At 40.8% G+C, this 25,220-nt stretch overlaps 1 protein-coding gene across 16 annotated transcripts in view; it reads right to left on the reverse strand.

Annotated features, from left to right (window-relative positions):
- EXOC4 (exocyst complex component 4) overlaps positions 1-25,220 on the reverse strand; it is a 404,931-nt gene that overhangs the window by 325,420 nt on the left and 54,291 nt on the right. For all 16 annotated transcript variants that reach the window (XM_075142390.1, XM_075142380.1, XM_075142401.1 and 13 more), the window contains exons 6-7: positions 20,146-20,389; positions 13,095-13,272 (exon numbers count right to left, since the gene is read on the reverse strand). In XM_075142390.1, coding sequence (XP_074998491.1) covers positions 13,095-13,272; positions 20,146-20,389 — 422 coding nt within the window. The remainder of the gene's footprint in view (positions 1-13,094; positions 13,273-20,145; positions 20,390-25,220) is intronic.

Here is a 25,220-nt window from a genome sequence, read left to right on the forward strand (position 1 = left end):
ATAAGCATAAAGAGAATCATAGTTCTACTTTAAGCAAAGCACTAACTAGTTGCTGGTATGATAGTCCTGTCTTGAACCACACCACGCATGAAGTTACTGATGGAATTCTCCCTCCTTCAGTACTCCTTCCCACTACAAAGCTGAATCAGAAGGATGTTCAAATTTAGACTGCAGCATGACGTTTGCCAGGGCCTCGGTCTATCCCAACACCAAAAGCAGAATCAAAACCTAATCAGACACCGAAAATTATTTTCATAATTTAACTGTTGATACAAGTGTCCCATCCCCTGGAATCCTTATTTTGCTCAGTACTCCTCCGAGTGTGAAGGCAAAAGTGCAGATTATCTGAAACATACTTAGGAACCTATCCTCTAATTGCCCAAGCAGCGGATGTTAAGCGCCGAAGAACTGCAAGACACGCAGGACACCGAAAAATCAATGTGTTGTTGAGATTAATGCTTCCAAAACATGGCACCTTAGAATTCCACCTGTCCCACTGGAAACAAAAGTGTGTCCTTTACAAAAGGTTATCCAACTGCGTTCGCCTTGCAACGCAGAAGGAAGCTGAAGCTTCTAGAGTGAAATATGGCTAACTTGAAAGGAAAAAAATCTACAATTGCTTGTCTTACACAATACTGAAGAGCTACAAGCAACGCAGTTTTAAGAAGAACGTAGTGATACAAACACATACGCTGCTGCTTTCCGTGGATGGAATTGCAAGAGTTGAACTGCGTGTCTGATACCAGACTGCAGACAAACTGAAGGACATCACTAGCTTAATCTCTAGTCAAATGCAAGGATCTGTACATACTAACAGGGAGGTATTAGCACTGTTATGGAGAGATGACAAAAGTTTTCAGAACACTCTCCACCGCAGTCGTCACATCCATGGATCTTTGGTAACATCTTAATTTTTCCACAATAGGACCAAGACGGGCTCTAAAGGAAAGACACCATTGTGAATTAAAGCAAATTATCAAGAGAGGTTAGCGTGAGAGAACAATTCAAAGGCACTATCGTTTATCACTTTGGCAGGTAACGTGGCTGGGAAATGCAGTTTTTCTAACAGGGCACCAGGCATGTGACACACTAATTAAACAGCAAGGGAATATAGCACCAAATCATTGTAATAAAGTGAAATCATCCTTTTATTGTGTCCTAGCTAATCATGTGTAAATCTACCGGTTTATATAATTGTCCTTTGTGAGTAAAAAGCAAAAGACTTTTGATATTATGCTTAAGGAACCGCTCTGATTTATCTATTTACCGACCCGCTGGGAGGTGTGACTGATTTGGATTATTCTCCCTGTCATATGCAGCAACTTCCAACCACTTAAGCCTAGGAGAGAAAATTAATGACACGATTAACCTTTCTGCAGTTGGAATGAATCTACCAAGTGGCAGGCAAGAGTCCTGTTCGCGCCTTCATCTCGGGTATTGCACAAGGCCACAGGTCGGCCCTCGGAAAAGACAGCAACCAGCCCTTCGTCCTCCACCCTTCCATCTGACCTCCTGCTCCGAGCCTTTTCCCAAGGAGGTTCAACACAAAAAATTCAGCAGTCAGCAAGGCCAGGCAAACAGTTCCCCTGTCTATTAAAAAAAAAAAAGTTATTTTTCTTGGAGGCTTGCCCCCCTCTAAAATCATGTTATTATAATGCAAAATTAGATCTGGGATTTTCAAAAGAATCTAAAGTAATTAGTTGCCCAAGTCCCAGTGGATTGCCAAGGGAGTTAGATCCTAAATGCCTTTGACTCTTTTGGAAAACCCCATCACAGAAATTCATACGACGGGTCAATAAAAACTACAGAAAAACAAGTAGAGTTGAGCACAGTTTCAGAGTTATTTTTATAGCACTTTATAGGGCCCCTCAGCCACTACTACACTGAGAATAACAGGCACCACCACCAAGTTTTCCACCAAAAAAGCTTTGGGAAACAACATTTCACCCACAGAAACCATGGTAAAAATTGATCAGTGACATTACATGGCACTGTACTACTAAAAATAGAAGACAATGCCCCAGTAAATAAAAGCACCAGAACCACATCACTCAAAACCACAGCATCTAAGCTAAGCACACATGTATTTTTCATTCTCTTCTCCTAGTGCTGCTCTTTGATGTTTTTTCAAGCCTATGCTATAAATGCAAAGCAAAGGGAGTCCAGCTTTTATTATTGGAAAGAATGAATTAACAATGCAACACATTTTACTATTATTTTAATCAGTTTCCAGCTCACAGCTTCAACACATTGCGAGTGAGAGTAAACCAACAATCACACATTTCTTAGGCCTTTTCCAGTAAACGAGGACCCCAAAGAGCTTTACAAGGCATTTAATTACATACTAATAGTAGAAGGACCGTATACAGACCACATTTAATTAACTAATTCCCTCATCTCCCCCTTTTCTCAGGTGAACATGGGTTTCCATGGTTCCCGGCCTCAAGTTGTGCCAAGGGAGGTTTAGACTGGACATTAGGAGAAATTTCTTTCCTGAAAGAGTGGTCAGGCCTTGGAACAGGCTGCCCAGGGAAGTGGTGGAGTCCCCATCCCTGGAGGTATTTAAAAGACGTGTAGATGAGGCGCTTAGGGACATGGTTTAGTGGGCATGGTGTGTTGGGTTGACGGTTGGACTCAATGATCTTAGAGGTCTTTTCCAGCCTTAATGATTCTACGATTCTGTGATTCTAGCATGGACACAGTTACAGTCTTTTCCAGTCGTTTGCTGACAAGCAACAATTAACACGTGGATTCTAGAATAAATATGGCTGTTATTTTTGCATATATATTCTATATTATGATAGATATGGGTCTTTCCTGTTCTTCAAGTGGGTCTTCAACACGACAACATTTGAAACTATGCATAGGGCCATGCCGAAGATGCATATTTGAAGAACAGGGAAGAGGAAGATAAAGGGCTTGTCTACAGATACCAGCTATCAGCAGCCTTACGGTGGGCTACCACCACTTGTATTTGTTGCATGAAATAGGAAGCTTCAACGTCCAGTCTTACCAACTTTGATCACTGACTGATCAACCATAAATATGGCAAAATAATTTTGTAATGTGGTACTGAAAAGCAGTCTCATCAAGCCTAGAAGCTCAAGATTGCAAGGGAACAAATTTGCATACGAAACCGATGCGAGACCTACCATCTCTCTGAAGTTTGCACATCAAGACAAGAAAAACATTTGAGAAAGGAGGGAAGGGAAAGATTACAAGTATGAAACACAGATCTAGTAAAAACAAAACGTTTTCAAGTTGCTCCTCCTTAAAGACACAAGGTATTTACTATCGGCAGAAGACAGAACGACCACAAAAATAAAGTGCCATCAATATTATTTTTATCGCTTTTGGGGAAATGGGGTGGTTACAGAAGATTCTCAGCTTTCTCTTTTAATTGTTCTTAGTGGTCAGCTTTTGAAGCAAATCTTCAAAGTTAAATCTTTAAACAGAGAGAATGCATATTTTAGTATTGAAATTTTACTTTTTTAAATTGGAAAACCCACTGCGGTCCTTGGCCTACCAAACCACTGACACCCGGAAATGACCAGGCTGACTTCTCTCAGTGTACCAGACTGGCCAGCGTGGGGCTAATTGAGAATTAAAATAATCATGTACCTTGAAACGAAGCAGTACTGACTAAACCAATTCCCTTTTCCTGCTTCCACACGTTCAGGATTTGGGCTCTTCTGTTATCATCAAGCTCATTTTCTCCTGATCTCTCTAAACCCTGTTTTGGTGGCCCTGTTTGGTGAAGGCTTATGGGTTGGGAGTTCCACGGGGCACAGCCTGCCAAGGAAAAGGGGTTTGCAGAAACACACTGTGCAGTTATTTAGAATTTATGTAAATCCCTGCATGAAGTTCCATTACGTACTGCTGGCTCTGGGCCAGTCAAAACACGTAGATGCACATGCAGAAACATTTAGCAGTTTCTCCCAAGTTTATTTCTGACAAGTCAATCGGGATTTTTTTTTTCTTAAATTCATGTTTAGATGTCAAAAAATGCTGACTTACAATGCCATTATCAGAATACCGCTGAGCATAACTGAAGGATTTGGGGGCGGAGGGGGGTTGTTTCTTCTTAACGTAAATTGGGAGTTTGTCATTTCCTGCAAAGCACGCAGGCTTCGAGCTCTTCAGCCTCTCTCAGTCCAGAAATCACCAGTGAATCATCAGCCACTTGCTGGTGGTTTGTACATACACACTTGCACAATATAAATAGAAGCAGAGCCTATGTTCTCTTACAACTGAGTACTTTGGCTAAAACTTTGTGAAAGCCTTGTACAACTGAAATTGCTTAAGCCAAAGAATAATTACAAACTAAGTAATTAAGAAAAAATAGTAAGGCTGATTCTTTGCTTAAGTACTTTCTCACCATGTCCTGCCAGTCATGTACATACCCTCAAGCATCACAGTCCAACCACTTCAGACTCAAGTTTTCATTATCCATAACCAGAGTTTGCACTATCCATTGAAACACTTCTGCATATATAAACTCAATGACATATTACTCAAAAATCACTGAGAGCTATTTGCAGACTTCCTAAATAAAACCACTTCAAAAGGCAGCTGGTTAGCGCAACCATAAAAAAGTACAAAATAAACAAAATATCAAAGCCTGCAGATCATCAGCAAAACAGTCATCTCCAATTTTTATTGGGTGCTTTGCATATTCATGTCCTGATTTTCAGTGGCGCAGAGCATCCATAATGTCATGAGAAACAAAAAAAAACAAACTTAGAAACTCTTACTAAAAAGAACAAAAACCTCACACAGTATACTCCCCTCCTTCTACAGTATCAAACCAGGCACACCAGAAATAATAGAAATACTTCCAAACCTTTCCGTTTGTTTCACTCATTCAAACATTAGCTCCCCCATGGGTAAAATACAGCGTGGCATCACCCTGGTGAGATCAGATGACTAAGTCACTTTGATGATGAGAAGCATGCTGTGAAGTAGATGTTCCTAAGATATTTGATGTATACTACTAGTGATACACAACACATTTCAAAGTGGTGCCTATGTGTCCAGAGCTGCAACAACAACAGCTTCCAAGTGTATGTGCGCAGACTTGCAGTTGCCTTCGCAAGTGGTAAGGAGCTGCTGTTGTCCCACCTACAGTGTCAGGTCCTCACGTACGCATGTCCATAAATGCTGCACCTTCTCTTCTTGCTCAGGCCCTGGAGCAAGGCTGAGCACGTAGTGTTGATAAAGAAAGGTAAAGAAGGAACAAAGATAGGGGAGAGGTGTGAAGGGATGCATGTATGTGAACAAGAGGCAAGTAACATGGCTTGCAGAATGAATGAGAAAGAAAAGAAGAAATTAATACCCTTTGCAGCCCCTTCTGAACATAACAGATATAACCTTGACAGTTTCTACGTCAGCAGGGCTGAGCTTCTTAACAAATGTGGCCTTAGTCCTAGGAGTTCATTGCGAGGGGCTCACCTGCAAACACGCCTGTCTATGAGCAAAAAACAAGGAAAATAAGATAATGGAAAGAGAAATTTTAGAAAGGATTTTTGCTAAAGCAATTCTGTAGTTTTCTACATCACAAATAATTACTGAAAAGAAGCATACAGGTCTCCCAAAACAAAGTTGAGATTTCACATCAGGAAAGAAACAGCAAGAGCTGGTAAACTTCAGGGGAAAAAAAGATTTACCTTACGGTAAATGTCACGCATGGTAAACACAACAAGTACACAGCATGGAAGCAGAAAGGCTTTTAGGCAAAAGAGTTTCCAAACATTTCCCTCGGCTATCAGCTACTCTCCAACATTAGCAGGAATTTGCCTGCATGAATCCCTCATGCACTGCTGTCAGATCAGACATCTTGCAGTGAGGACATGATGAGCGTTTGGCCTTTTCTCGTTCGCAGTATTTTTATGATGCTAGTAAGAGTACGACTCACTGCCTTTAAAGCTAGTCACACAGGGACTGAGTGTGAATAAGCTCAGCACATCAAAAGAGACATGGTTTTATAGTCCTATAAAACATGTCTACAAATGCTGATGAACTACTTGTAGTCTCCTAATTCTAGCTGACAGCAGGAATAAAGTGCAGCGGACATCGATAGTAACCGGAAAAAAAAGCACATCAGACCTAAAAAAACCTGTTCAAGAATCTACGGAAATGGTTAAAATGAAAGATACTGCACATATCTGCAGCCAAGTTTCCACTTCTTCTACACCATCCCATTAATTAACAGTTCCAAGAAGATGAAGGCTAACAAGCAATTTACAGGCTGGAAATTTTGCACGCTTTATTTAGAATACCCATATTCCCGTTGGCAATTTGAAACACAGACTTCACATCAGGTGTGACAGCCACTTCACAACCTTCTTAGCCCCTCTCAGCAAACCTTCAGCTCACAAAAGAACGGCTTCCAAGTGACAACACTGGAACAAAGGCTGCAAAAAAAATTCTGTGCTCTCAAATTGTGTAAGTTAGAAAGCATTTGACAGTGGCCCGATTCAAAAGGCATAGGTTTCATTCCACCTGCCACATATCAGAGTAGGGAACATGTTATTCCCCCATTCTGTATTCCCAACCTTCTCCTCAGTGCAGACTTTCTCTCAGCCTAACACCTAGCAGAGCTGACTTCTACTTTCACAACTACGCTACACAGCTTTTTGAAATTATTTACTGATGGGGCTCTTCACAAGAATTTGTGCACCTTTTTTTCCTTCAGAAGCATCTAAGTATATGCTTTTAACTCACGTGGATTTAGCTACTTAAGTATTTAGGCATAAACTCCAAAGCCCCTTCAAAACTACAACTTTGTAACTACGCTCAACTATTAAAAGGAAAATCCACCTGAAATGAAGAGCCCTTCAAGTACGGAGCAGCTCGATGCTCTACAGCATGGACAGAAGAGGATGAGATTTTTCCTTGCTCACATACTTACAAACATTTCGTCAAATGAGCTAATCTTTTTTAAAATCTCCCAAACCATAAGCTCGGTGACCTCTTCTGCCATAAGCTGCACAAGTGACTGTACACTGTTCAAACAATTCATTTTTATGCAGGGCTTTATCTCTTTGAACTTTAGAGTAAACGTTAGTGTTTATGAAATACATTGGATCAACAGCTCCGGGATAAAAATTACTCTCTAAAGAAAAGCTGTTAACACAGTAGTATTCACACAAACTTCTGCTCTGTCACTATGCTAATATAGCACAGCTCAGTTAACAAGGACCATTCCTGGGAAAGACAATAACGCAGCTCAGCTCTGGACCTCTTCCAGGTACCTGTTACCAAAGCAATTCAGTTAGTTTTAAACACACTTCACTTCAGCCAGAATCATCCAGTTAAAGAGAAAACAGATCGATTTTATGCATTTCTACTTCATATTCTTTGTTTTTAAAAGGACAGTATGCCATTGTTATCTCTTTCTTTGCCCTTCTAGCTGCATAATGCATCCCAACGCTACGAAATTTCTTTGCGCTTGCTGACGCACTTTTTCACCTTTATCAAGGTGATTTCCACCATCCCGAATTCCAGGTGCACCTTCTTAAGAGCTTAAGAAAGGTACCAAATTACTTCATTTCAAAATGTAAGGAGAAGACTTGAATTATTAGGTAAGTTGGAGCAAATCTATAAAACATTTTAACAGAGAGGGAAGGCGGGACAGTACATACCTTCTTGGCAAGACCAAAATTTAAAGAAATACCTTACTGCAAAATAATTTCATCCCTTCCTAGATTCAGAAAGATAACACTCTTCCTGGACCATAAACTTTCACAGAAATTCTCATGCTCTTAGCAGCACATATTTGCAGAAAAAACAGTTGTGTAACACTCACTGTGCTGATTTCTTAATGCACGCTCTGTGTTCACTTCAAATAAGAAAACAGGGGGGGGGAAAAGTGCCAGTGACCTACTCTAATTATCTACATTCCATTTTTAAATATCAGCGTCCTGGAGAGTAGAATGCTCTCTTCCCCTCCTTCATGCATCCAAGATTGACTGAAACTTTTTCAGTCTGAAATATTTTTCAGAAGTTGCAGACAAATCACTTTAATGACCATCCTCCTCTTGGCTAAATGAGAGACGAGCATTAATGAGACAAACCAGTCAGGAGTCCAAGGGCACCAATTCCACACATTTAAGTTCATTTAAAAGGAACTAGAAAGACTATCAGGCACATTAGTTTGAGGACAACCACGGAACCATTAAATTTCTGTAAAGAGACTTTCTGAAAAATAACGCTACTTTAGGTTCAAAATATTACCTGGTGAACTTCCCAAATGCAACAGCAATTTCATATATTGCTCTGACATTTCAACCAGTATTTATCGCATATTAACGCTAGCACCTCTCATCCAAGAATCTTATTTTACTTTACAAGTATTAGCTGTGTCACAAATAGTTCCTTCATCCTTTAAATGCAAACGTTCAACAAAAAGAGATTTGGTTACCTATCACAGGACACGCTTATTTAACTGAAGAGTCAGACAGCATCACGACTGCGGAGAGATTCAGAGCTCAGGACTGGACATCATTCCTAAGCACCTGCTCTTAACATCACAAGCCATTTTAGTAAGCGTTTTGCACGGGTGTCAGACCTGTGCTGAGCCACTCAGTGTAAGAGCAAAAACCACCTTGTTTTTGCATGAGCGGGTACCTTGAGGTGCCGCTCCACACAGTGGCTCAGGCTGGCGAAAGCTGCAGTTGCCAGGATAAGCCCTTCACTTTCCTTCTTCATGATGCATTCCCTGGCGCGCTCTCCTGTGCCAGCACTGACACGGTTCAAGGACCTGAGCAAGCAGAAAACGCAGCCAGCAGAAAATACTTGGCCAAGTCAGCTCCCTCAAATTAGATTACTGTCAGGAAAATGAGCAATGTTGCCGGAGCAAAGAAAGCATCCTGGGCTGCGGAAGAGGAAGAAATGGCATCACAGCACAGCTGGCTTAGATCTGCATAGACTGACATGGAGTTGAACCCTCAACACCTTTTCCATGAGGATGTAGTGGGGTAAATTGAGTGCTAAGCCTGCTGAACTCCACTGTCTTTCCCCTGTTCACATGCATGCTGAAGAGGACCAATAATTTTTGCCATTAATTCACTTACAAAATCACAGAGTGGCTCAGCTTACAGCAGCAGAGCCGTGAAATATATCTCCAAGCGCTCTAGCAGTACTCCCGGAGAAGTGCGGCATAGCAAACACAATTTAAGTGCAGCTTTTCAGCAAGATCGCTCACGTTGCTGGCCACCAGACCCAGCTGTGTACTGCAGAACTACTCCATCTCCCTGCTCAAATCCCGCATTCGCGTGTCATTCCTCTTTACAAGGAAGGATAGGTCACACAGCCTCCGGACAGAGGAGCACCGCATGCAAAGAGAGAGGCTTTCTCGATCGACAATTTCTGGTATCTCCAGCTCTGCAGCAGCAGAACCGTAGTGTGTGGGCAGAGAGTAGGCTTCAATTTCTCTTGTCCCAGTTTCCTTATGGTGTTTCAACAATGTTTAGGCTGCTAAATCACACCATTTTGGAAAACACCCGAAAGCATTAGACAGAAGACCCCAAAAAAGGAAAGTAATAATTGTCAGTGTCTTCTCGGTAGATAGACCACCAGACAGCCTGCATACTTGTGCTGCTAAAGATACGATGTATGTCCCAGAGGGTGTATGTGATTTCCCCTCTCTTTTGTAGAAGCAAGAAAACAGATACAGGCCACTGTCAAAAAATTGAGATCCATCAACTCCAAATACTACTACTACAAAAGGAGAGAAGATCCTTCCGTTGGAGGCAAATAGCACCAGGCTAAGCTGATAACAGGATTCTGAGTACACGTGGAGATGTCTTTGGCATTTTGTCCAGCAGCCGGGTACTGCACTGAGACAAAATAGCTGACAGGGTGATCATCCTATCACTAGAAAGGTGACATTTCTGAAGAAGCTGAATGAACACTGGTATTATTCAGCAGGGACAGATGCCTCCCTCTCATCGTGGTATCAAAAGACAGCGCTAAAAAAAAGATGAATGAAGCGTTAAAAGTTGTGTGCTATAGGTAACAGCAAGGACAATCCATCACACCAAGTATGAGCGACTGCTATAGCACGTCCACCAGCTGCCGGTCCCCCAACACTAATGTAACAGGACAGAAAAGCCCTTATCTGGGCTAAGGAGATTTGGCCTAGACTGAAAAAGTAAAACAACACAGAAAGACTATGCTGCACCCAAAACCTCCTGCTTTTTTCCCAAGCGTGTACACCACTGTGCCTTTCACACAGCACAGCCTTCATAATTTGGGATGGGATATGCAGCGTATACATTGAATTGTGCCAGAAAAACTCAAATTCCTTCATTGCATCGTCCTGAAGTAACTATTCATGTCAGTACATCGCTAACTGCCGTTGTAACACAGCTCACTGTTCTCTCCAGCCGAGTACTTGGTCCTACAGTAATTACGCTCTTCAGAAGGATATTCCACCCACTTCTACACTGAAGAGCTAAATTAGCTCCATGCACAAAATGCCAAGTTAAAATTTAAACAAGTTTCAAATCTCTCCTGTTGGTCCAGGCAATACAACTACAGGCTCCGGTACAGGTAAATAACTTCAAACTGTGTTTTCCTGAACAAGGCTGCTCTAATATTTTGACAAACTGATTCGTTTGCTTGTTTGTTTTCTAGCACTCTGGTACCCAACTTTAAAAGGTCACTCTGTCTTCCTCCTGACGAGTTCAGTATTATTCTTGCATTCTCAGAGAAGGTCAAAAATGTATAATATCTGCATGTTCAGTCTCTAAACGCTGCACAACACTGTGCCACCTATCTAGTATTACAGCACAGTGCTTGGTGCAGTTATTAGGAACCATTCAGAAATCCAGCTACAAAAACAAGCTGCTGAAAACAACTCTCTCACATTTCCCACAAAGGACAATTTCCAGCCCGCCACGAGCACACATTATTGCTTTTGTACAGAACTATAAAGAAGATAACCTTGCTGTAACACATTTCACATGCAGAGATGCACAACGAACACATGCAAAAGATTATCCGTGTGAATTGCAGAGTCATGTGATATTGTTCTAGCATGATGAATAAGTTTCATTCATTATGATCTGCAGGTATTGCATCGTTTCCCTGATGCACCCTGCCACGAACCCACTTCCTTCAAATTTTCATCCTCCCCCAACAGCAGGCACATTTAATTAAACACTTTTAAAACTGAGTTTTCTGCTCCCCCTGCCGCAAACATAAGATCTCCTCTCAAAAAATTATCCTTACTCAGAAAAACAGGATAGAAATAATTTAGTCTTGGGATCAAAGGTTTTCTTACGCTGTAAGGTAAAAAAATTTTAATCCACTCCAATGAAACTAAAGTACAAAAAACCCACAAGATTTTGAACAAAGAAACGGAAGATTTCCTCCTTTCCATGCCAGTCAATGCTCATCTCTTACCCTAAATCAGCAAGAGATTATGGATCTTAAAGTGCTGCTTTTATGCATTGTAAAAGCTCTTTTGGAAGCTTTTCTGACTCCCCCCGACACCCGTGCTGTCAGGCCAATAGCAACAAAACCTTTACAAGCGCGTTATTGTATTTTTCTTGGCATGCAATTTATAGAAAGCTTGGTCAAGTATTTTCTCCCCAGCACGGAAAGCACATTCACTCTCTATATGCGCACACCTACGCATGCTTCTGTATTGAAGTTTTATCAATGTTGTTTTGGAATAGCGAGTATAACTTGCTCCCAATTTCACCACTCACGAGGAATGAAACCACCACAAACTCTCACCGATAAGGGGTAATTACCAGCCTTGTCATTCTGCTTCACTGAAGATAAAATCTTGGAGGATTCTTAATCCCAAGGCTTTGTCCTCCTGGAGCAAAGTCTGCAGAACTCAAAGCTCTAAGTTTTTCTAGACCTCATGGATGATAATAAGATGGCTGGAGGTACCCCATGCCAAGCCCGTTCCTCATGTCCTTAAGTTTAATTCTTCCCTTTAACGGGGCCAGACAGCTTCAATTCTATGACATTCTTTTGTTTAGAAAACCCATCATTAACCTCTGGCTGGATATTCCCCATCAAATTTTTGCAAGAACTATACTGAATCGAGGTGAAAATTTGCATCATGGAGAAAACTGATCAAGATTTCTTTAATAAAAATACTAACTCCTCTAGAAAGACAAATAAGTGGATAAGGAGACAGTGGATGTGATCAAAGGCCCATACCTTACATTTACCATATCCGAGAAGTATTTAAATTCACACCACGCACACAGTTGGCTATATTTGTGTAAGCAAAAAAACCTGTGTGCACCACTGCACAGCCAAACAAGCCTTTAGAGCAACAGCTAAATAGACCTGTGCCCTACAATGAAAAACTGTGTTAGAGTAGGAGGCAGAGAGCATTTTTCATGAACAGACCAGGGGTGGAATGACCATCATAAATCTTGCCACCTCTTGTAAATAATGCCAGGCTCATTTCTCTGAACTCGTCTATCAAATAGTGGGTGAGGTCTACACCTGTGTACTATATATAAAGGCAATTCCAAAATAAATAAATAAATAAATCTAATGTGCCTGTGTTAGCCTCACAGCAAGAATGAGAGAACAGACGTGTGACAGATGATAGCTCTGCTGCTTGCGAGAGCCTGAGATACTAAGGTGATAAGCATGCTACCAGAATAAAGCCTAAGCAAGGTACAGCTTTAGTACGCTGCAGTTAAGAATAAGCATCAAACAAGAATTCCCCGAAAACATGCTGGCAGCAAGTGTCTCAGCTGACTAGAACCAAGTCATAATGACAAGAGAAGACAAGCGATTAGAGCTGTGACACTTTATAAGACAGGCATGACATGGTAACACAGAACAAAAATGTCACTGTTTGAAAGCTTCTGATAAATCACTTGGTAGGCAAAAGGAATCAACCTTTCCATACACCATAAGGATGAATCCACTGAAATTTTTTGGCTGATATTTAAGCTCTCTGGAGTTTAACAGTCTGTTATAAATGTGGCCACTTACCAAAAATCAAGACAAATTCCAGCACAGCTGTCTCCTGAGTATGACAGGTATTCTCTGGTATTCTGTTTATAAAAGCTGTTCCAAGCTGAAAATGTGCCCACCTGAAGGACTCTTACCTGTAAGACATCTTGGATCTTCACCCACACGTCAACCATGTCATAGAGCTTGATATCACCATCATACTGGCTGCAAGGAGAGGCCACTGTTTGCTGAAGGTGTCCAAGGACGACAGAGTGCGCAGCAGCCACGGCGTTGAATTTGTCGAAAAGAAGCTCTAGCAGCTCCAGCAGTAACCTGTAAACCATCAAGACAACCTCCACTCAGTTTCCAGAAGACACCATAGGTACACTGTCATGCAGCACATCAGAGCAGCGGGCCGTGACTTCATACCCTATTTTGTGACAGATGCTGTGTGCAAGCAGGGAGGTCACCTAGCTTCAAACCCTCTCTGGGCTTCAGCTGACTAACTTCAGCTGTCAGCAGCTCAGGTTTGGTACCTAAATACTTCTGAGGATCTTCCTTTTCATTCCCTCATCTATTCGAGAGTTGCTCATCTTTAATGTGTTCTACTTGCGGGTATAGGAAAGACAAATGCATTAGTAATTACACAGTAACTATACTTCAGTCCTTTTAAGTTCCCAGAGCTGCAGACAGGGAGGGAGACTATCTGCTTTTTCTCCAGAAGTAAGAGTGTAAATTCAATAAAAATGGACTTACCCATACAAACAGAATACAAGATACTTATTTTGAATTATGAAATGAGTAGTATGGAAGGTTTTAAACAACACGAAAGATCAGAAACCTAAAACATCAAGCCTCATCAAGTGTGTCAGTTATCAAGATTCTACAACTATATGGAAGGTGCTACAGCTATAACCTCATCTAGATATACTACACTTTACCTACTCCTATGGCTTCCTTACCGCCCAATTATTGTAATTAACGTACCTATGCAAAGTCCTAAATATTTTGTGATAAGACAACGACTCATCACATTTTTTATTATTTGGGAAAAGAAAAATTCTGATCATGTTCACTGCAGCTTAATGAGCAATTCAAGTATACATGTAGCCCCAACAAAATGTGAAGATAACACTTCCCAAATCCATATGTTAGGCACTTTCTAGCTCTGACAGACAGTCTCCATCACATGTACCTGCAGCACCTTAGGAGTTAGCACATGCTTTCTGTGTCTACCCATCAGAAGTTGCTATCGCCAGAGCAGGGCAGAAGATCTGCAGCAGAATCGGAGCTGCACTCGCTCCTTAACCACACACTTCAGTCTTCTGTGTTAGTTAACAACCACTAATAAGGCATGCGTTCATGCCTCCACCACTTCATTTCAGAGTGCTGACTATCTGCATGCATCCACTTTCATCAGCTGCTTAAGCCAGCAGATGGATAGTTAACTGGAGTAATTAAGAAGCTGTTGCACATTTGCTGCTGTTACCACCCGACAGTAAGAGTGGCCTGGCATGATGTTGTGGCTAGAACACCTACCTTAGCCTACAGCAATCCTAGACTGAATTTCTAGTCTGCAAGGATAGAAGGTGGCCATTGTTTAAAAAAAAAATTACTATCAGCTTACTGTGTCTCATTCCTACACTACAATTTTACATATATGGATATATATGCACAGCATTACACAGCAATCTCTTGGGGATCTCATATAGGCCATTTACCTACCAATGACGTCAACTACACAGCTCAAATGGTTAAGCAGAAGAACACCTTGATTCAATAGAAAGAGCCATTAGATAAGTCTGGGAGGGTACAGTGAGGCATAGCAGAACAGCTCAAGTGGCCAGATGTATGTCATATTAAAAATAGAGATGTGTTTAGGATAAGCAAAACAAAAGAAACTGATGTGTATATAGATTTTCTTCGTATTTAAGAATAGCAACAAATGCCTAAAGAAAAGAGTTGTTGGTACTAAGAGAGAAAACACTGCTTTTTTACGGGTCTTTACAAATTTAAGACAAACGCTGGCAGGGGATAAACGGAAGTATACAGGACGTGATGGTAAAGACAGCACCAGAAAAGACAGCTATTATCAATATTAACAGTATTACATTTTCAATATGGGAAAGCCCAGTGTGGAAGAAAAGCCATTCCCCTCCCTTTAGGCTTTGTATAAAGCTTAATAACTACCCTGCCCAAGTGAAACTGAGAAGTTGCTACTGTGGAAAGACCTATACATCTTCCTCCTTCCCTAACTACTGTTAGCCCATCACCAATGTTGTCAGTGAAGGAGACAGGACAATATGCAGATAAGGCTGCCTGAAAAACACCCTCCATCGCTGTTAAACAAGAAGACATGGGAGAGGCAACTATTGCTTCAACAGCCCTTAAGAGAAATATAGAACTTCTCATAACAAGTGACGGAGAGGCAGCTGGGGCAAGTGGCTGGTCAGCCAGAAGCCAGACAAAAACAGGAGGAAAACCAGATGTGGAAGAATTGTAGAAATGTAGAAGACGAGGAATTTCATGTTGGAGGAACTTAGATACAGCCTTGGTTGAAATGCCAAAAAAGATAACATTATGGGATCAAATTAATTATATACCACTGAGAAAATTTATCAGTGCAAGCCCATCTTCCACTAACATCCCATTACAAATTCATTACAAATTTCATTACAAATGAAAATTTAGTTATCTCTATACCTCCTCGTTGCCCCAGGAAAGTACGATTTTGCAGAACCAAACTCACCAGATAGTTTGACAAATTCATTTTTATTGAATAGGTGAGCCTGACCTCACATTATCAACTTGCTTATGGAGCCATTACTAAAATAATATTATACTGAAGAGAATTATTTGGTTTTAAATTCCAATGTTTTCCTATTCTCGTGTTACAGACTCATAGACATGAAGTCTCCCTGATCCACGTTCTTTGGTGGCGTTAACTACCACCCCATTACATTTTCCATTCTCAACTAATGTCATATTTCCACATCTCCCTAGTTTCAAATTAGCCAGCACCTCTTAACTTAATTTTCTTTTCTCTAAAAGTCTTCTAAATCTGTCAGGTCATTTTTGAAACAAGGTGACCCAAAAGAGACACAGACACAGTCCATGTCAGCCAACAAGACAAAACAGCATAAAATAATATGGCCTAGATTTTATGCATATGGGGTTGCAGCACCAAGTGACCTAAGCAGAACACATACAGAGAATGACAGGAGACTGGCTTAGGCAATTTGTCAAAGCAATCTCATAACCCCTTCACCGAGAAATATGGTAAATATGTTGAGAGACAGTGACACACACCCGGAAGCAACTCCTATTGTCTGGGTAATAACAGAGAATGAATTGATGCAGAGTGACTGCTGACACCTGAATGAGGTCGCTAATGACAATTCATACATTTTAGCAGCAATAATGTCCTTTGCCTGGCCAGAGTGTTGGTGTGTATATAATTTCTGTATTTATTTTAAAGCCCTGAGATGAGGTAAAAAGCCAGAAGTGTAGAATGAACATGTAGGGAAAAGTGCATTGAATCTAATCGACAGGATTTAGTAGCAAAATTGTAAATACATTTCCTCTTCCTGGGCTGGATTTTCAACTAAAAGTAAAGCTATGGCAATGTATCCCTACCAAAATCTCCTCCCACAAATCTGGCCCTCAAGTAGGCATATGTCCAGATTATAATTCTTCTAAATTCAACAACCTTCCATAATTCAGAAGGGACCCACAGATTCATTAAGATATAGCAGTACTTCAAGCTAACGTAACATGGCCTCTTCTACAATACCTTGTCCTCCACAACCCAAGATACATATTTCTAAACATGCAGGTACTAAGCATGGTCTAATGAGCCCCTCATTAAGAATAAGTCAATGCCAATTCCTACATTCAAGCCTTTTTTCATAAACTTGTTCCAAACACAGATATCTAAAAATTTACCTAGACTTTAAAAAAGGCCACTTAAATTAAAGCCAAGGTCAGCTGCAACTAGGTGAGATTCAAGCATAGTTTTCAAAATTATCTTCCACCAGTAACAGGGAACTACTAGGAACCTACTGCTGCCCTTTAACAGGTTTTACTATCTCCATGTCATTCACATTTCATGAGGGTAAGCACACATTGGTAAAGAGGGGTTATATTCATAGCAAAGTATCTGACAGCCAAAGATGTTCCGTCTAGTTAGGCCTATTCTAAGTCCGTTATCCTACATGACTGAATCCATGTTGCATGTTTTAGGAAACCTAAAAAACAGTTGTATTACAGAGCAATGCAAGTCTTTTCTTTGTGACCCCCACTGGCGAAAAACATCCTTCTGCCGTTCTACAGAATCATAGAATCATTAAGGTTGGAAAAGACCTCTAAGATCATCGAGTCCAACCATCAACCCAACACCACCATGCCCACTAAACCATGTCCCTAAGCGCCTCATCTACACGTCTTTTAAATACTTAAATATGGAGGTACTTAGCCAGGCCAGTGTCATCTTCAGTAAATGAGCCCCTCCAATTTCACACCAACTCTCTATTCAGCTAGACTGAGTGCTCAAATCAAAGGACAATATACCCATGACAGAACGGGCCACACATTATCAACATTATAATCACTGCTCACTCTCGTGTACATGCTAATTAACAAAACACCTTGTATAGCATGGACAAGACTTGCTCCTGGCAGGCTTAGAGGGACTACAGGACTTCCATGTAAAAAACCAAACTTCATGAAGCTCTGAAGAGCTGATCCAAGAGCCCACTGCCTGTTGGCTCTATGAAGACAGCACATTACTCTCTGGGAGTTAGTTGCTTTACAGTCATAACAAAACAAAAAAAAAAGAAAAAAAAATTTCTTGCTCTTAAAAAACAATTTGTGTTTGTATACACACATCGATACGGAAAAGCTTACTAGGTAAGGAGGTAAAAGGTATTCAAACCGGAAAAAAAAAAAGAAGGAAAAAAAAAAAGATGAATGCAAGATTAGTGCCTGATCTGTTCAGACTCAAACGACCGTTATCAGATCTGCTACTTTCCTGGCCAGGTTCTAGAAATTATTTCTCTCCTGTACAATGAGAGGGCTCTACGTAATTGTTATATGGGGTCCCAAAAGGAATTACATCAGAACCTCCACAAGCAGATTATCAGCCTCATCCTCAAGTGGAGAGAAACACCATCCTTTTCATCTGGAAAAAATAAGAGCCAACCTTTGAGAGCCACCACACAGCAATGAAAAAATGCGTATAACTTATTCTGCGCATACTGAACGAGCCGCAGGGAACTTGTCCAGCAGAAGGTTCAATCTATGTCCTCAGACCCTGCAGGCCTCTCTGTCATCTTAGTAGTCATTTTCTTTGCCAGAAGTGAGAATTTTTATAGATACCATTTAAAGTACAGTAGCTGAATATGTGAGCTCAGCGATAGAGACTAGGAGGCATCCAAGTGTGACTAGTTTTAAGGTGAACTGAAAAACATTTTACTCACTGAATCCTGAGGTCAAGTAAGCATCATGGCTGACAGCCTAATGAATAGTTAAGCAGTTTCGGGCACTGCATCATGCTCAAATTTGGGGTCTTACAGAACTCTCTTGAAATAGGAGGACCATGTTGTTCAGATTTATTTTTTTCTTGACAGCAGGAAAGTCGCTTAGTTTTGATTTAAAACTGTAGTTAATTTAAGGGGCGGTATGCCTTTCCATACTATAATTTATTCTTTTCAATATAAATGAATTCACCTGCTTGCTGTAAACTTCACATGCAATTTACGTTTGGAATCAGTTCTAATTATCTCCTTATTCAACAAGAATTCAAGATGCTTTCCATAGCTCTAGAATATAAGCATCTTAAAGGCTCACAAACTCCTACTAAACACATGCCAAAACCCATTAAACTTTTTTGTACATTACCCAATCCTCTGGGCAGGTTAATGTCATCAAAATATGATCTGATCCAATTTATTAATTTCAATGGACAACGAGTAGCCATACAACTGCTCAAGACTGATTCATAAAACAAGTATCAAGCATATGCTATGCTCCATCTTGGCATCACAAACTAAAATTCTGCCTTCTGACCCACTCAAAAAGCTTGTTATAATTTCACCAAGTTACCAGTACCATAACTCTATGACTTCTTCAAAATATAATTGTTTCCACAGCAATGATAATGATAGGAATTAAAAAAGAAGTCTTTATCAAGCTAAAGTTTTTCTTAGGAGTGATTTTCCACTACAAATATTACATATAATGAAGACACACATTTTTGTTTTCATTTTTCTTTTCCACCATTAATTCCCTTTGGACAGTGTTCTTACAATGTGCAGTATCACAAACCACTACTTCAGCTAGAAGTGATAGCTAGCCCTCATGGAGTCCTATTTTCCAAAGAACAGTTCTAGTCAATCCTGAAGAAAGGCAGAAACATAGTTCTCGGTTGGCTTCCACACCTTGCTATTAATGTAAATGGGGCTGCAAACTAAGTAGAAACTTGGCCATATATTTACTGATATAATTAGTTCCATATATGATTTCAAAGCTTTGCACCTGCATCAGCTTAATTGGACTCTGCTACACTTTAAATAACTAAGTAACCTGAATCTTCTCTTTTCAAGTCATATTACGTAGGAACTTAAAAATCTCTTTGGCATCAGCACCAGTGTAAAGCCATGATTCAGTGCAGCACAAGAAGATAGTATTTGTTTTGGCACCAAATATTCTTTACACCATACATTCTAGCAATCTGAGACAGCATTACAATTCGATCTATTGTAAAGCTGCTTAAAATGAAATGTTAGGTTAAAAAAAAAAAAAAAAAATCAAGTGCTTAACGTCATGCACCTCTTGCTAGTTAAATAATGCTGGCTTCTACTGTGCTTCCACCCTCAAATCTGCATTTCAAACATCTGTTTAGCCAAAAGATTCTCTTCTAGGGCCAAGCACAGAAGGAAGCATCTCCCTTTCCCACATCTTTAGCTGAGAAGCAACAATGCCTCCCCTTTCTGAATACATTTCTTAAATTCCCAAGCCTTTCAGGTGCTCAAGGCACATCAGTCTTTCAGCGAGACACAGGCATTTCTGAAAATTTTACCATTTCAGATCTCTGCTACTGCAAAAACATTACCGTCATTCCTTCAAATTGAAATTAACAGATATGACACCCTTCTCCAGACTTTTTTTTTTGCAGCAATCAAGGTTCAGTGGTTGAAATATCCTTACCTAGGCTGATTTTCCTGGGACAGATTCTCCCCTCTCTGGTAACCATTGTCTGCCACCTGGGTTGTGGACCGCTTAACAATCTGCTTGAGTTCTTGTTCCAAGCGATCCTGGATGGCTTTCACTGTTTCAGGGATTTTTTTCAGCTTGGCCAGCCCTTTGATGAGTATGCCCATGAAGACAGTGCTGTTCTCCTCTGGATCCAGTTCCATATCTTCTTTAATTTCCAGAAGGCTTGTTTCTCGCACTGGAATAGATTTAAAAAAGCATAATCCATTGGTACTACATAATAGTACCAATAGTTGGTACTATTAAAACCGATGCTTAGTACCATGTAGAAGCAGCATTTTAACTCCTTTGCCTTCACAGAACTCCCACCACTTTGAGCAACCAAGGAATAAACAAGGAAACCAGCAACACTCAAGATTTTTAGGGGAAATGGTGGATATTTCTGTTTGCTTGGGGTGTCCCTATACATAAACACAACAGCCTACGCATTTGATTGATTGATTTAGAAACAGAGATCATGGTATGAGTTACATATTAGTTAGGACACAGAGTAGGTCTGGTGCAATTAAGATATCCATAAATGAGGTATTGTATCTCTACAAATCCCCCAAATGTGTTTCAAGGAGCTAAAAGCCCTAAATTTCTAACCCAGCTGTTTTTCTTCGCTATATTCTTCACAAGAGAGGAATTTTCATTATAAACACTATCAAGCTCAACAGACTTCTGATGAATTCGGCAAACTTTACACTGCCAAAGTGAATGTTTGTTTGATATTATCCTATTCTGCTTTATTACATCTGTCAAGAGGTTGATGAAGTTACTCAAATCTTTTAGCAAGGCTTCTAGAAAGGAAAAGCTAGGAATTAGAGAGGATACAGTCCTCCTGAAGTAACAGGGATTGCACAGGGAGAAATTCTGTTGCTAAGCGACAAGGAAGAGAAAGGCAAGAGGTACTATGCTTGTTTTAAGTATGTTCATTAATCAACATTTCTTAATTTACAGATAACACCCAGCAACAACAAAAGGATGTCTCTGTTAAAGACTGGGTGAAACATTTAATAAATATAATCAAACACTTATGTGAAGTAAGTGTCTTCAAGGCAAACTCAACTAAAGCATCTTGGAAGGTCTACAGTCATGCGGCTTGTTAACAGCCAGAGTGGCAGTACATGGACAAACTGAAGTATACGGCTGAAGCTGCGCCATCCACTAAACCATATCCTTGCGTGGAAATTAAAACCTAACGGCTGTTTCGTTTTGCTCGTACTGAACTCTGATAAGGGCTGTTGGATGACAGATGACTCCTGTGGTTTCTACTGTTCAACAGATTTTTTTTTTTTACTTAAATCAAAACTTATCCAAGAACCTGAATAAATGTCAAAAGATCCACCAGAAGGATTTAAATGACACCGCAGAAATGAAAAATGGCATGTCACAAGTAGCATGCAGCCCTGTAGCTGTCTAAAGCTGTGACACTCTGAACAGAAGAGCATCAGCACCGCGTAAGATCAAGAAAACAATGTCCCAAAGAGCCCATAAGGTGCCACTTTATAAATAGCATCACGATAAACAGATAACACTTATTTCAGTGTCAGCTTACACCAACCTCCACAACAGAGATTGCTTCTTTCCGTCTGTGTAATCCCAAAGACAGGATTGCTAAAAAACCCCCTCTAGTTCAAACCAAACTCACCATTCACGTTCTCTTGCATCTCAACCTAGAGCACCAGCAACACTGCCAGGTAAGAGCGAGGTGAGAATGGATCCTGTGAGGTCACCACACCGTCACAATGGAGACTGACATCAGGTTTTATGTAATCAACACCAGGGGGATCAAATAATGCTTTTTTACTCTCTCTCTCACATACTTTTTTCCAAACTAAAGTCTATTTAAACTTGTAATTTGGGCAAGTTATGGGGTTAGCTTAGATACAACACCTAGAAACACCTAGAACGCATTGATGTAAAAAAAAAAAAAGGCAAGAATAATACAGGAGATACTTCAAACACACATAAGCAATAATACCAATTAGAAGTTAACAATCCGATGCACACGTATTTCTGCTCAAAGCTCTTATCTAGTGCACACCTTTCAACCCACGACACTGCAAAGCACTTCGTGCACTGCGTACATGGTCTACCCACTTTGTTAATGTTACTTGTTATTCTCAAAAAATCACAGCATGCCAGGCACAAGCAGAGAAAATGAGCTCTTTGGAACAAGAGCTGTGGAAAAGACAACACTGGAAATGCTAGAGGAAGAAAGGTTTTAACTTACTGTTTAAAAAAAACCCCAAGTACCTTGTTGCTCTGAGTTTAATGCAAAGATTTCATAGCCTAAACAACCTTGTAGATGATCGGTCCCTGTCACTACGCTGCAGCCCCTCTGTAAGCAGGCTGTGAATTATTCGTAATATCACACAATGAAAACCCAAGAGGGAGGAAATACTGCTGTATGTGAGGATAGCATTTAAGGGGACTAAAGGCAGCAATCTTACTGAGAACTCTGCCAGCACACAAAGATGAACACTCTTCCATTTTCAAAAGAGCAAGCCAATTTTGAACACCCTCAAATAGTCAGAACATTGATTTACATCTCTTACAAACAACAGCAAAGTGAATAGTTCAATATCTAGTAGCAACACACTGGTATATAAGTTTTGTTAGATCTGGTCTTTTGATAAAACTGTAGGGACCGTGTTTCCTGCACATTCTGCCTATTAAATAGGTATCCTGGGTAGCTTTGGGGGCCCATTTATCTCTAAGATCTGACAACCCCGGGCAACTGAAGATGTTCTTCTTTTCCTGTGTCTTCCTCACTTCAAACGTCCTCTTCTGCCATTTAATGTCATCAAGGGGTTATTTGACCACCAGGCTTTGGCCCAGGAATCAGCCCCCCCGTCCCCTACCTCTTCAAAAAAAGGCATCAAAGTAGACAGGCGTTTGTAAAGAAGTTCACCTTTAAAATTGCAATCCCACGTGCTATTCTCTGTGGTCAGAGGAGCTCCACGGGTGAAGGAAGATGTCCCTACAGATCAGCTTTCAGAACTGAAACCTTCATCTGTATTTACTCTTAAACCGAGAATATGAATGACTTTGTTATTCATTTGTATCAAGACTAAAGCACAAGATTGTCAGAACCTATTCCTAGCTTTCTACATTCACCAGTTTCTACCTGAAATGCTTCTGTAAAACATGCGTCCCTTTAAAGGGGTAAGATCATCGTTCACACCATAAGCACTTGCTTTATGTAGAAAATCCATGAAAAATTAAATTATCCTATGGATGTCTGCAACAATCATTTTTACAAATTATTCTAAATTGTGGGTCTGCTATTCAGATTTGATTTGATTAACCTCTTCTCCTTTGTGATTCATCAAAGAGAAGAAAAAAACAGTCCTATTTTAATTAAAAACAGCTTCATTACATTCAAAAATAATACAGGTAGAAAACACCAAAGAAAAATTCCATAGGATTTCTTCAGTAATACCAAGAAGTAAATTCCTCCACTCTCCTTGAGAGTATAGTAAGTGAAATGTGATGTCAGCAAACGAGTATTTTAAAATTTAAATTACAGTTGCCCTTCTCCACCATAATGAAGCCTTTAAACTTCAATTTGCAGTTTTATGCTAAAAAAACAGCTTCGACATACTGCTTTGTTGTCCCATCTCAGCTATCACCTCTTGTACATAGCCCCATTCAAACCAATAGAAATACTAGATTGCGTCAAGTCTTACCGAGGCTTTTCCAGATGAGTTTGACATATAGCTTGAAATGTTTTTAGCTAAACTGACCTCTTTGGAAACCTAAATTTCACTGCCACTTAATGATTTCAAGTGGTTTTCACAGTTTAATTCCATTCAAAGACAACACCAAATCACAGAATCACACAAAATGGCTGAAGTTGGAAGGGACCTCGTCATCTGGTCCAACCCCCCTGCTCAAGCAGGGCTGCCCAAAGCCAGTTGCCCAGGACCATGTCCAGGTGGCTTTTGAATATCTCCAAGGATGGAGACTCACAGCCTCCCTGGGAAACCTGTGCCAGTGCTCGGTCACCCTCACAGCACAAAAGCATTTCCTGATGTTCAGAGGGAACCTCCTGTGTGTCACTTTGTGCCCATGGCCTCTGGTCCTGGCACTGGGCACCACTGAACAGAGCCTGGCTCCGTCCTCTTTGCGCCCTCCCTTCAGGTACTTATATACATTGTTAAGACCTCCTTGAGAGCCGTCTCTTCTCCAGGCTGAGCAGTCCCAGCTCTCTCAGCCTTTCCTCATAGGACAGATGCTCCACACCCTTCATCATCTTCATGGTCCTTCGCTGGACTCTCTCCAGTATGTCCATGTCTCTCTTGTACTCGGGAGCCCAGCGCTGGACCCAGGACTCCAGGTGTAGCCTCACCAGTGCTGCTTTCCAACTTGGTGATCCCCAGCATGTCACAGTTAGGGACCCCATGCCTGGGGTTGCTGCTCTCCAGGGACTTTTCAATTCCTCTGGTTGAACTTCATGAGGTCCCTGTCAGTCCATTTCTTCAGCCTGTCCAGGTCCCTCTGGATGGCAGCACGACCCTCTGGCGTATCAGCCACTGCTCCCAGTTTGGTGTTGTCTGCAAACTTGCTGAGGGTACACTCTACCTCAAGATCCAGATCAGTAATTAAGATGTTGAACAGGACTGAACGCAGCAGGACCCCCAGGTGTACCCTGGGGTACACTGCTAGTTACCGGCCTCCAACTAGACTTTGTGCTGCTGATCACCGCCCTCTGCGCCCAGCTATTCAGTCAGTTTTTGATCCACCTCACTGTCTGCTCATCCAGCCTGCACATCAACATCTTCTCTATCGGGATCTTACGGAAGACAGTGTCAAAGGCCTTACTGAAGAGCAGGTAGACAATATTCACTGCTCTCCCCTCATCTACCAGGCCAGTCATTTCATCGTGGAAGTTTATCAAGTTGGTCAAGCACAAATTCCCCTTCGTGAAGCCACGCTGACTACTCCTGATGATTTTCTTGTTCTAATGATCTCTGAAAACCACTTATGAAGCGGAACATTTAAATATGGTTTCTCAAAAG

Source organism: Calonectris borealis, chromosome 1 (genome assembly GCF_964195595.1).
Source record: "Calonectris borealis chromosome 1, bCalBor7.hap1.2, whole genome shotgun sequence".
Lineage (NCBI taxonomy): Eukaryota > Metazoa > Chordata > Aves > Procellariiformes > Procellariidae > Calonectris > Calonectris borealis.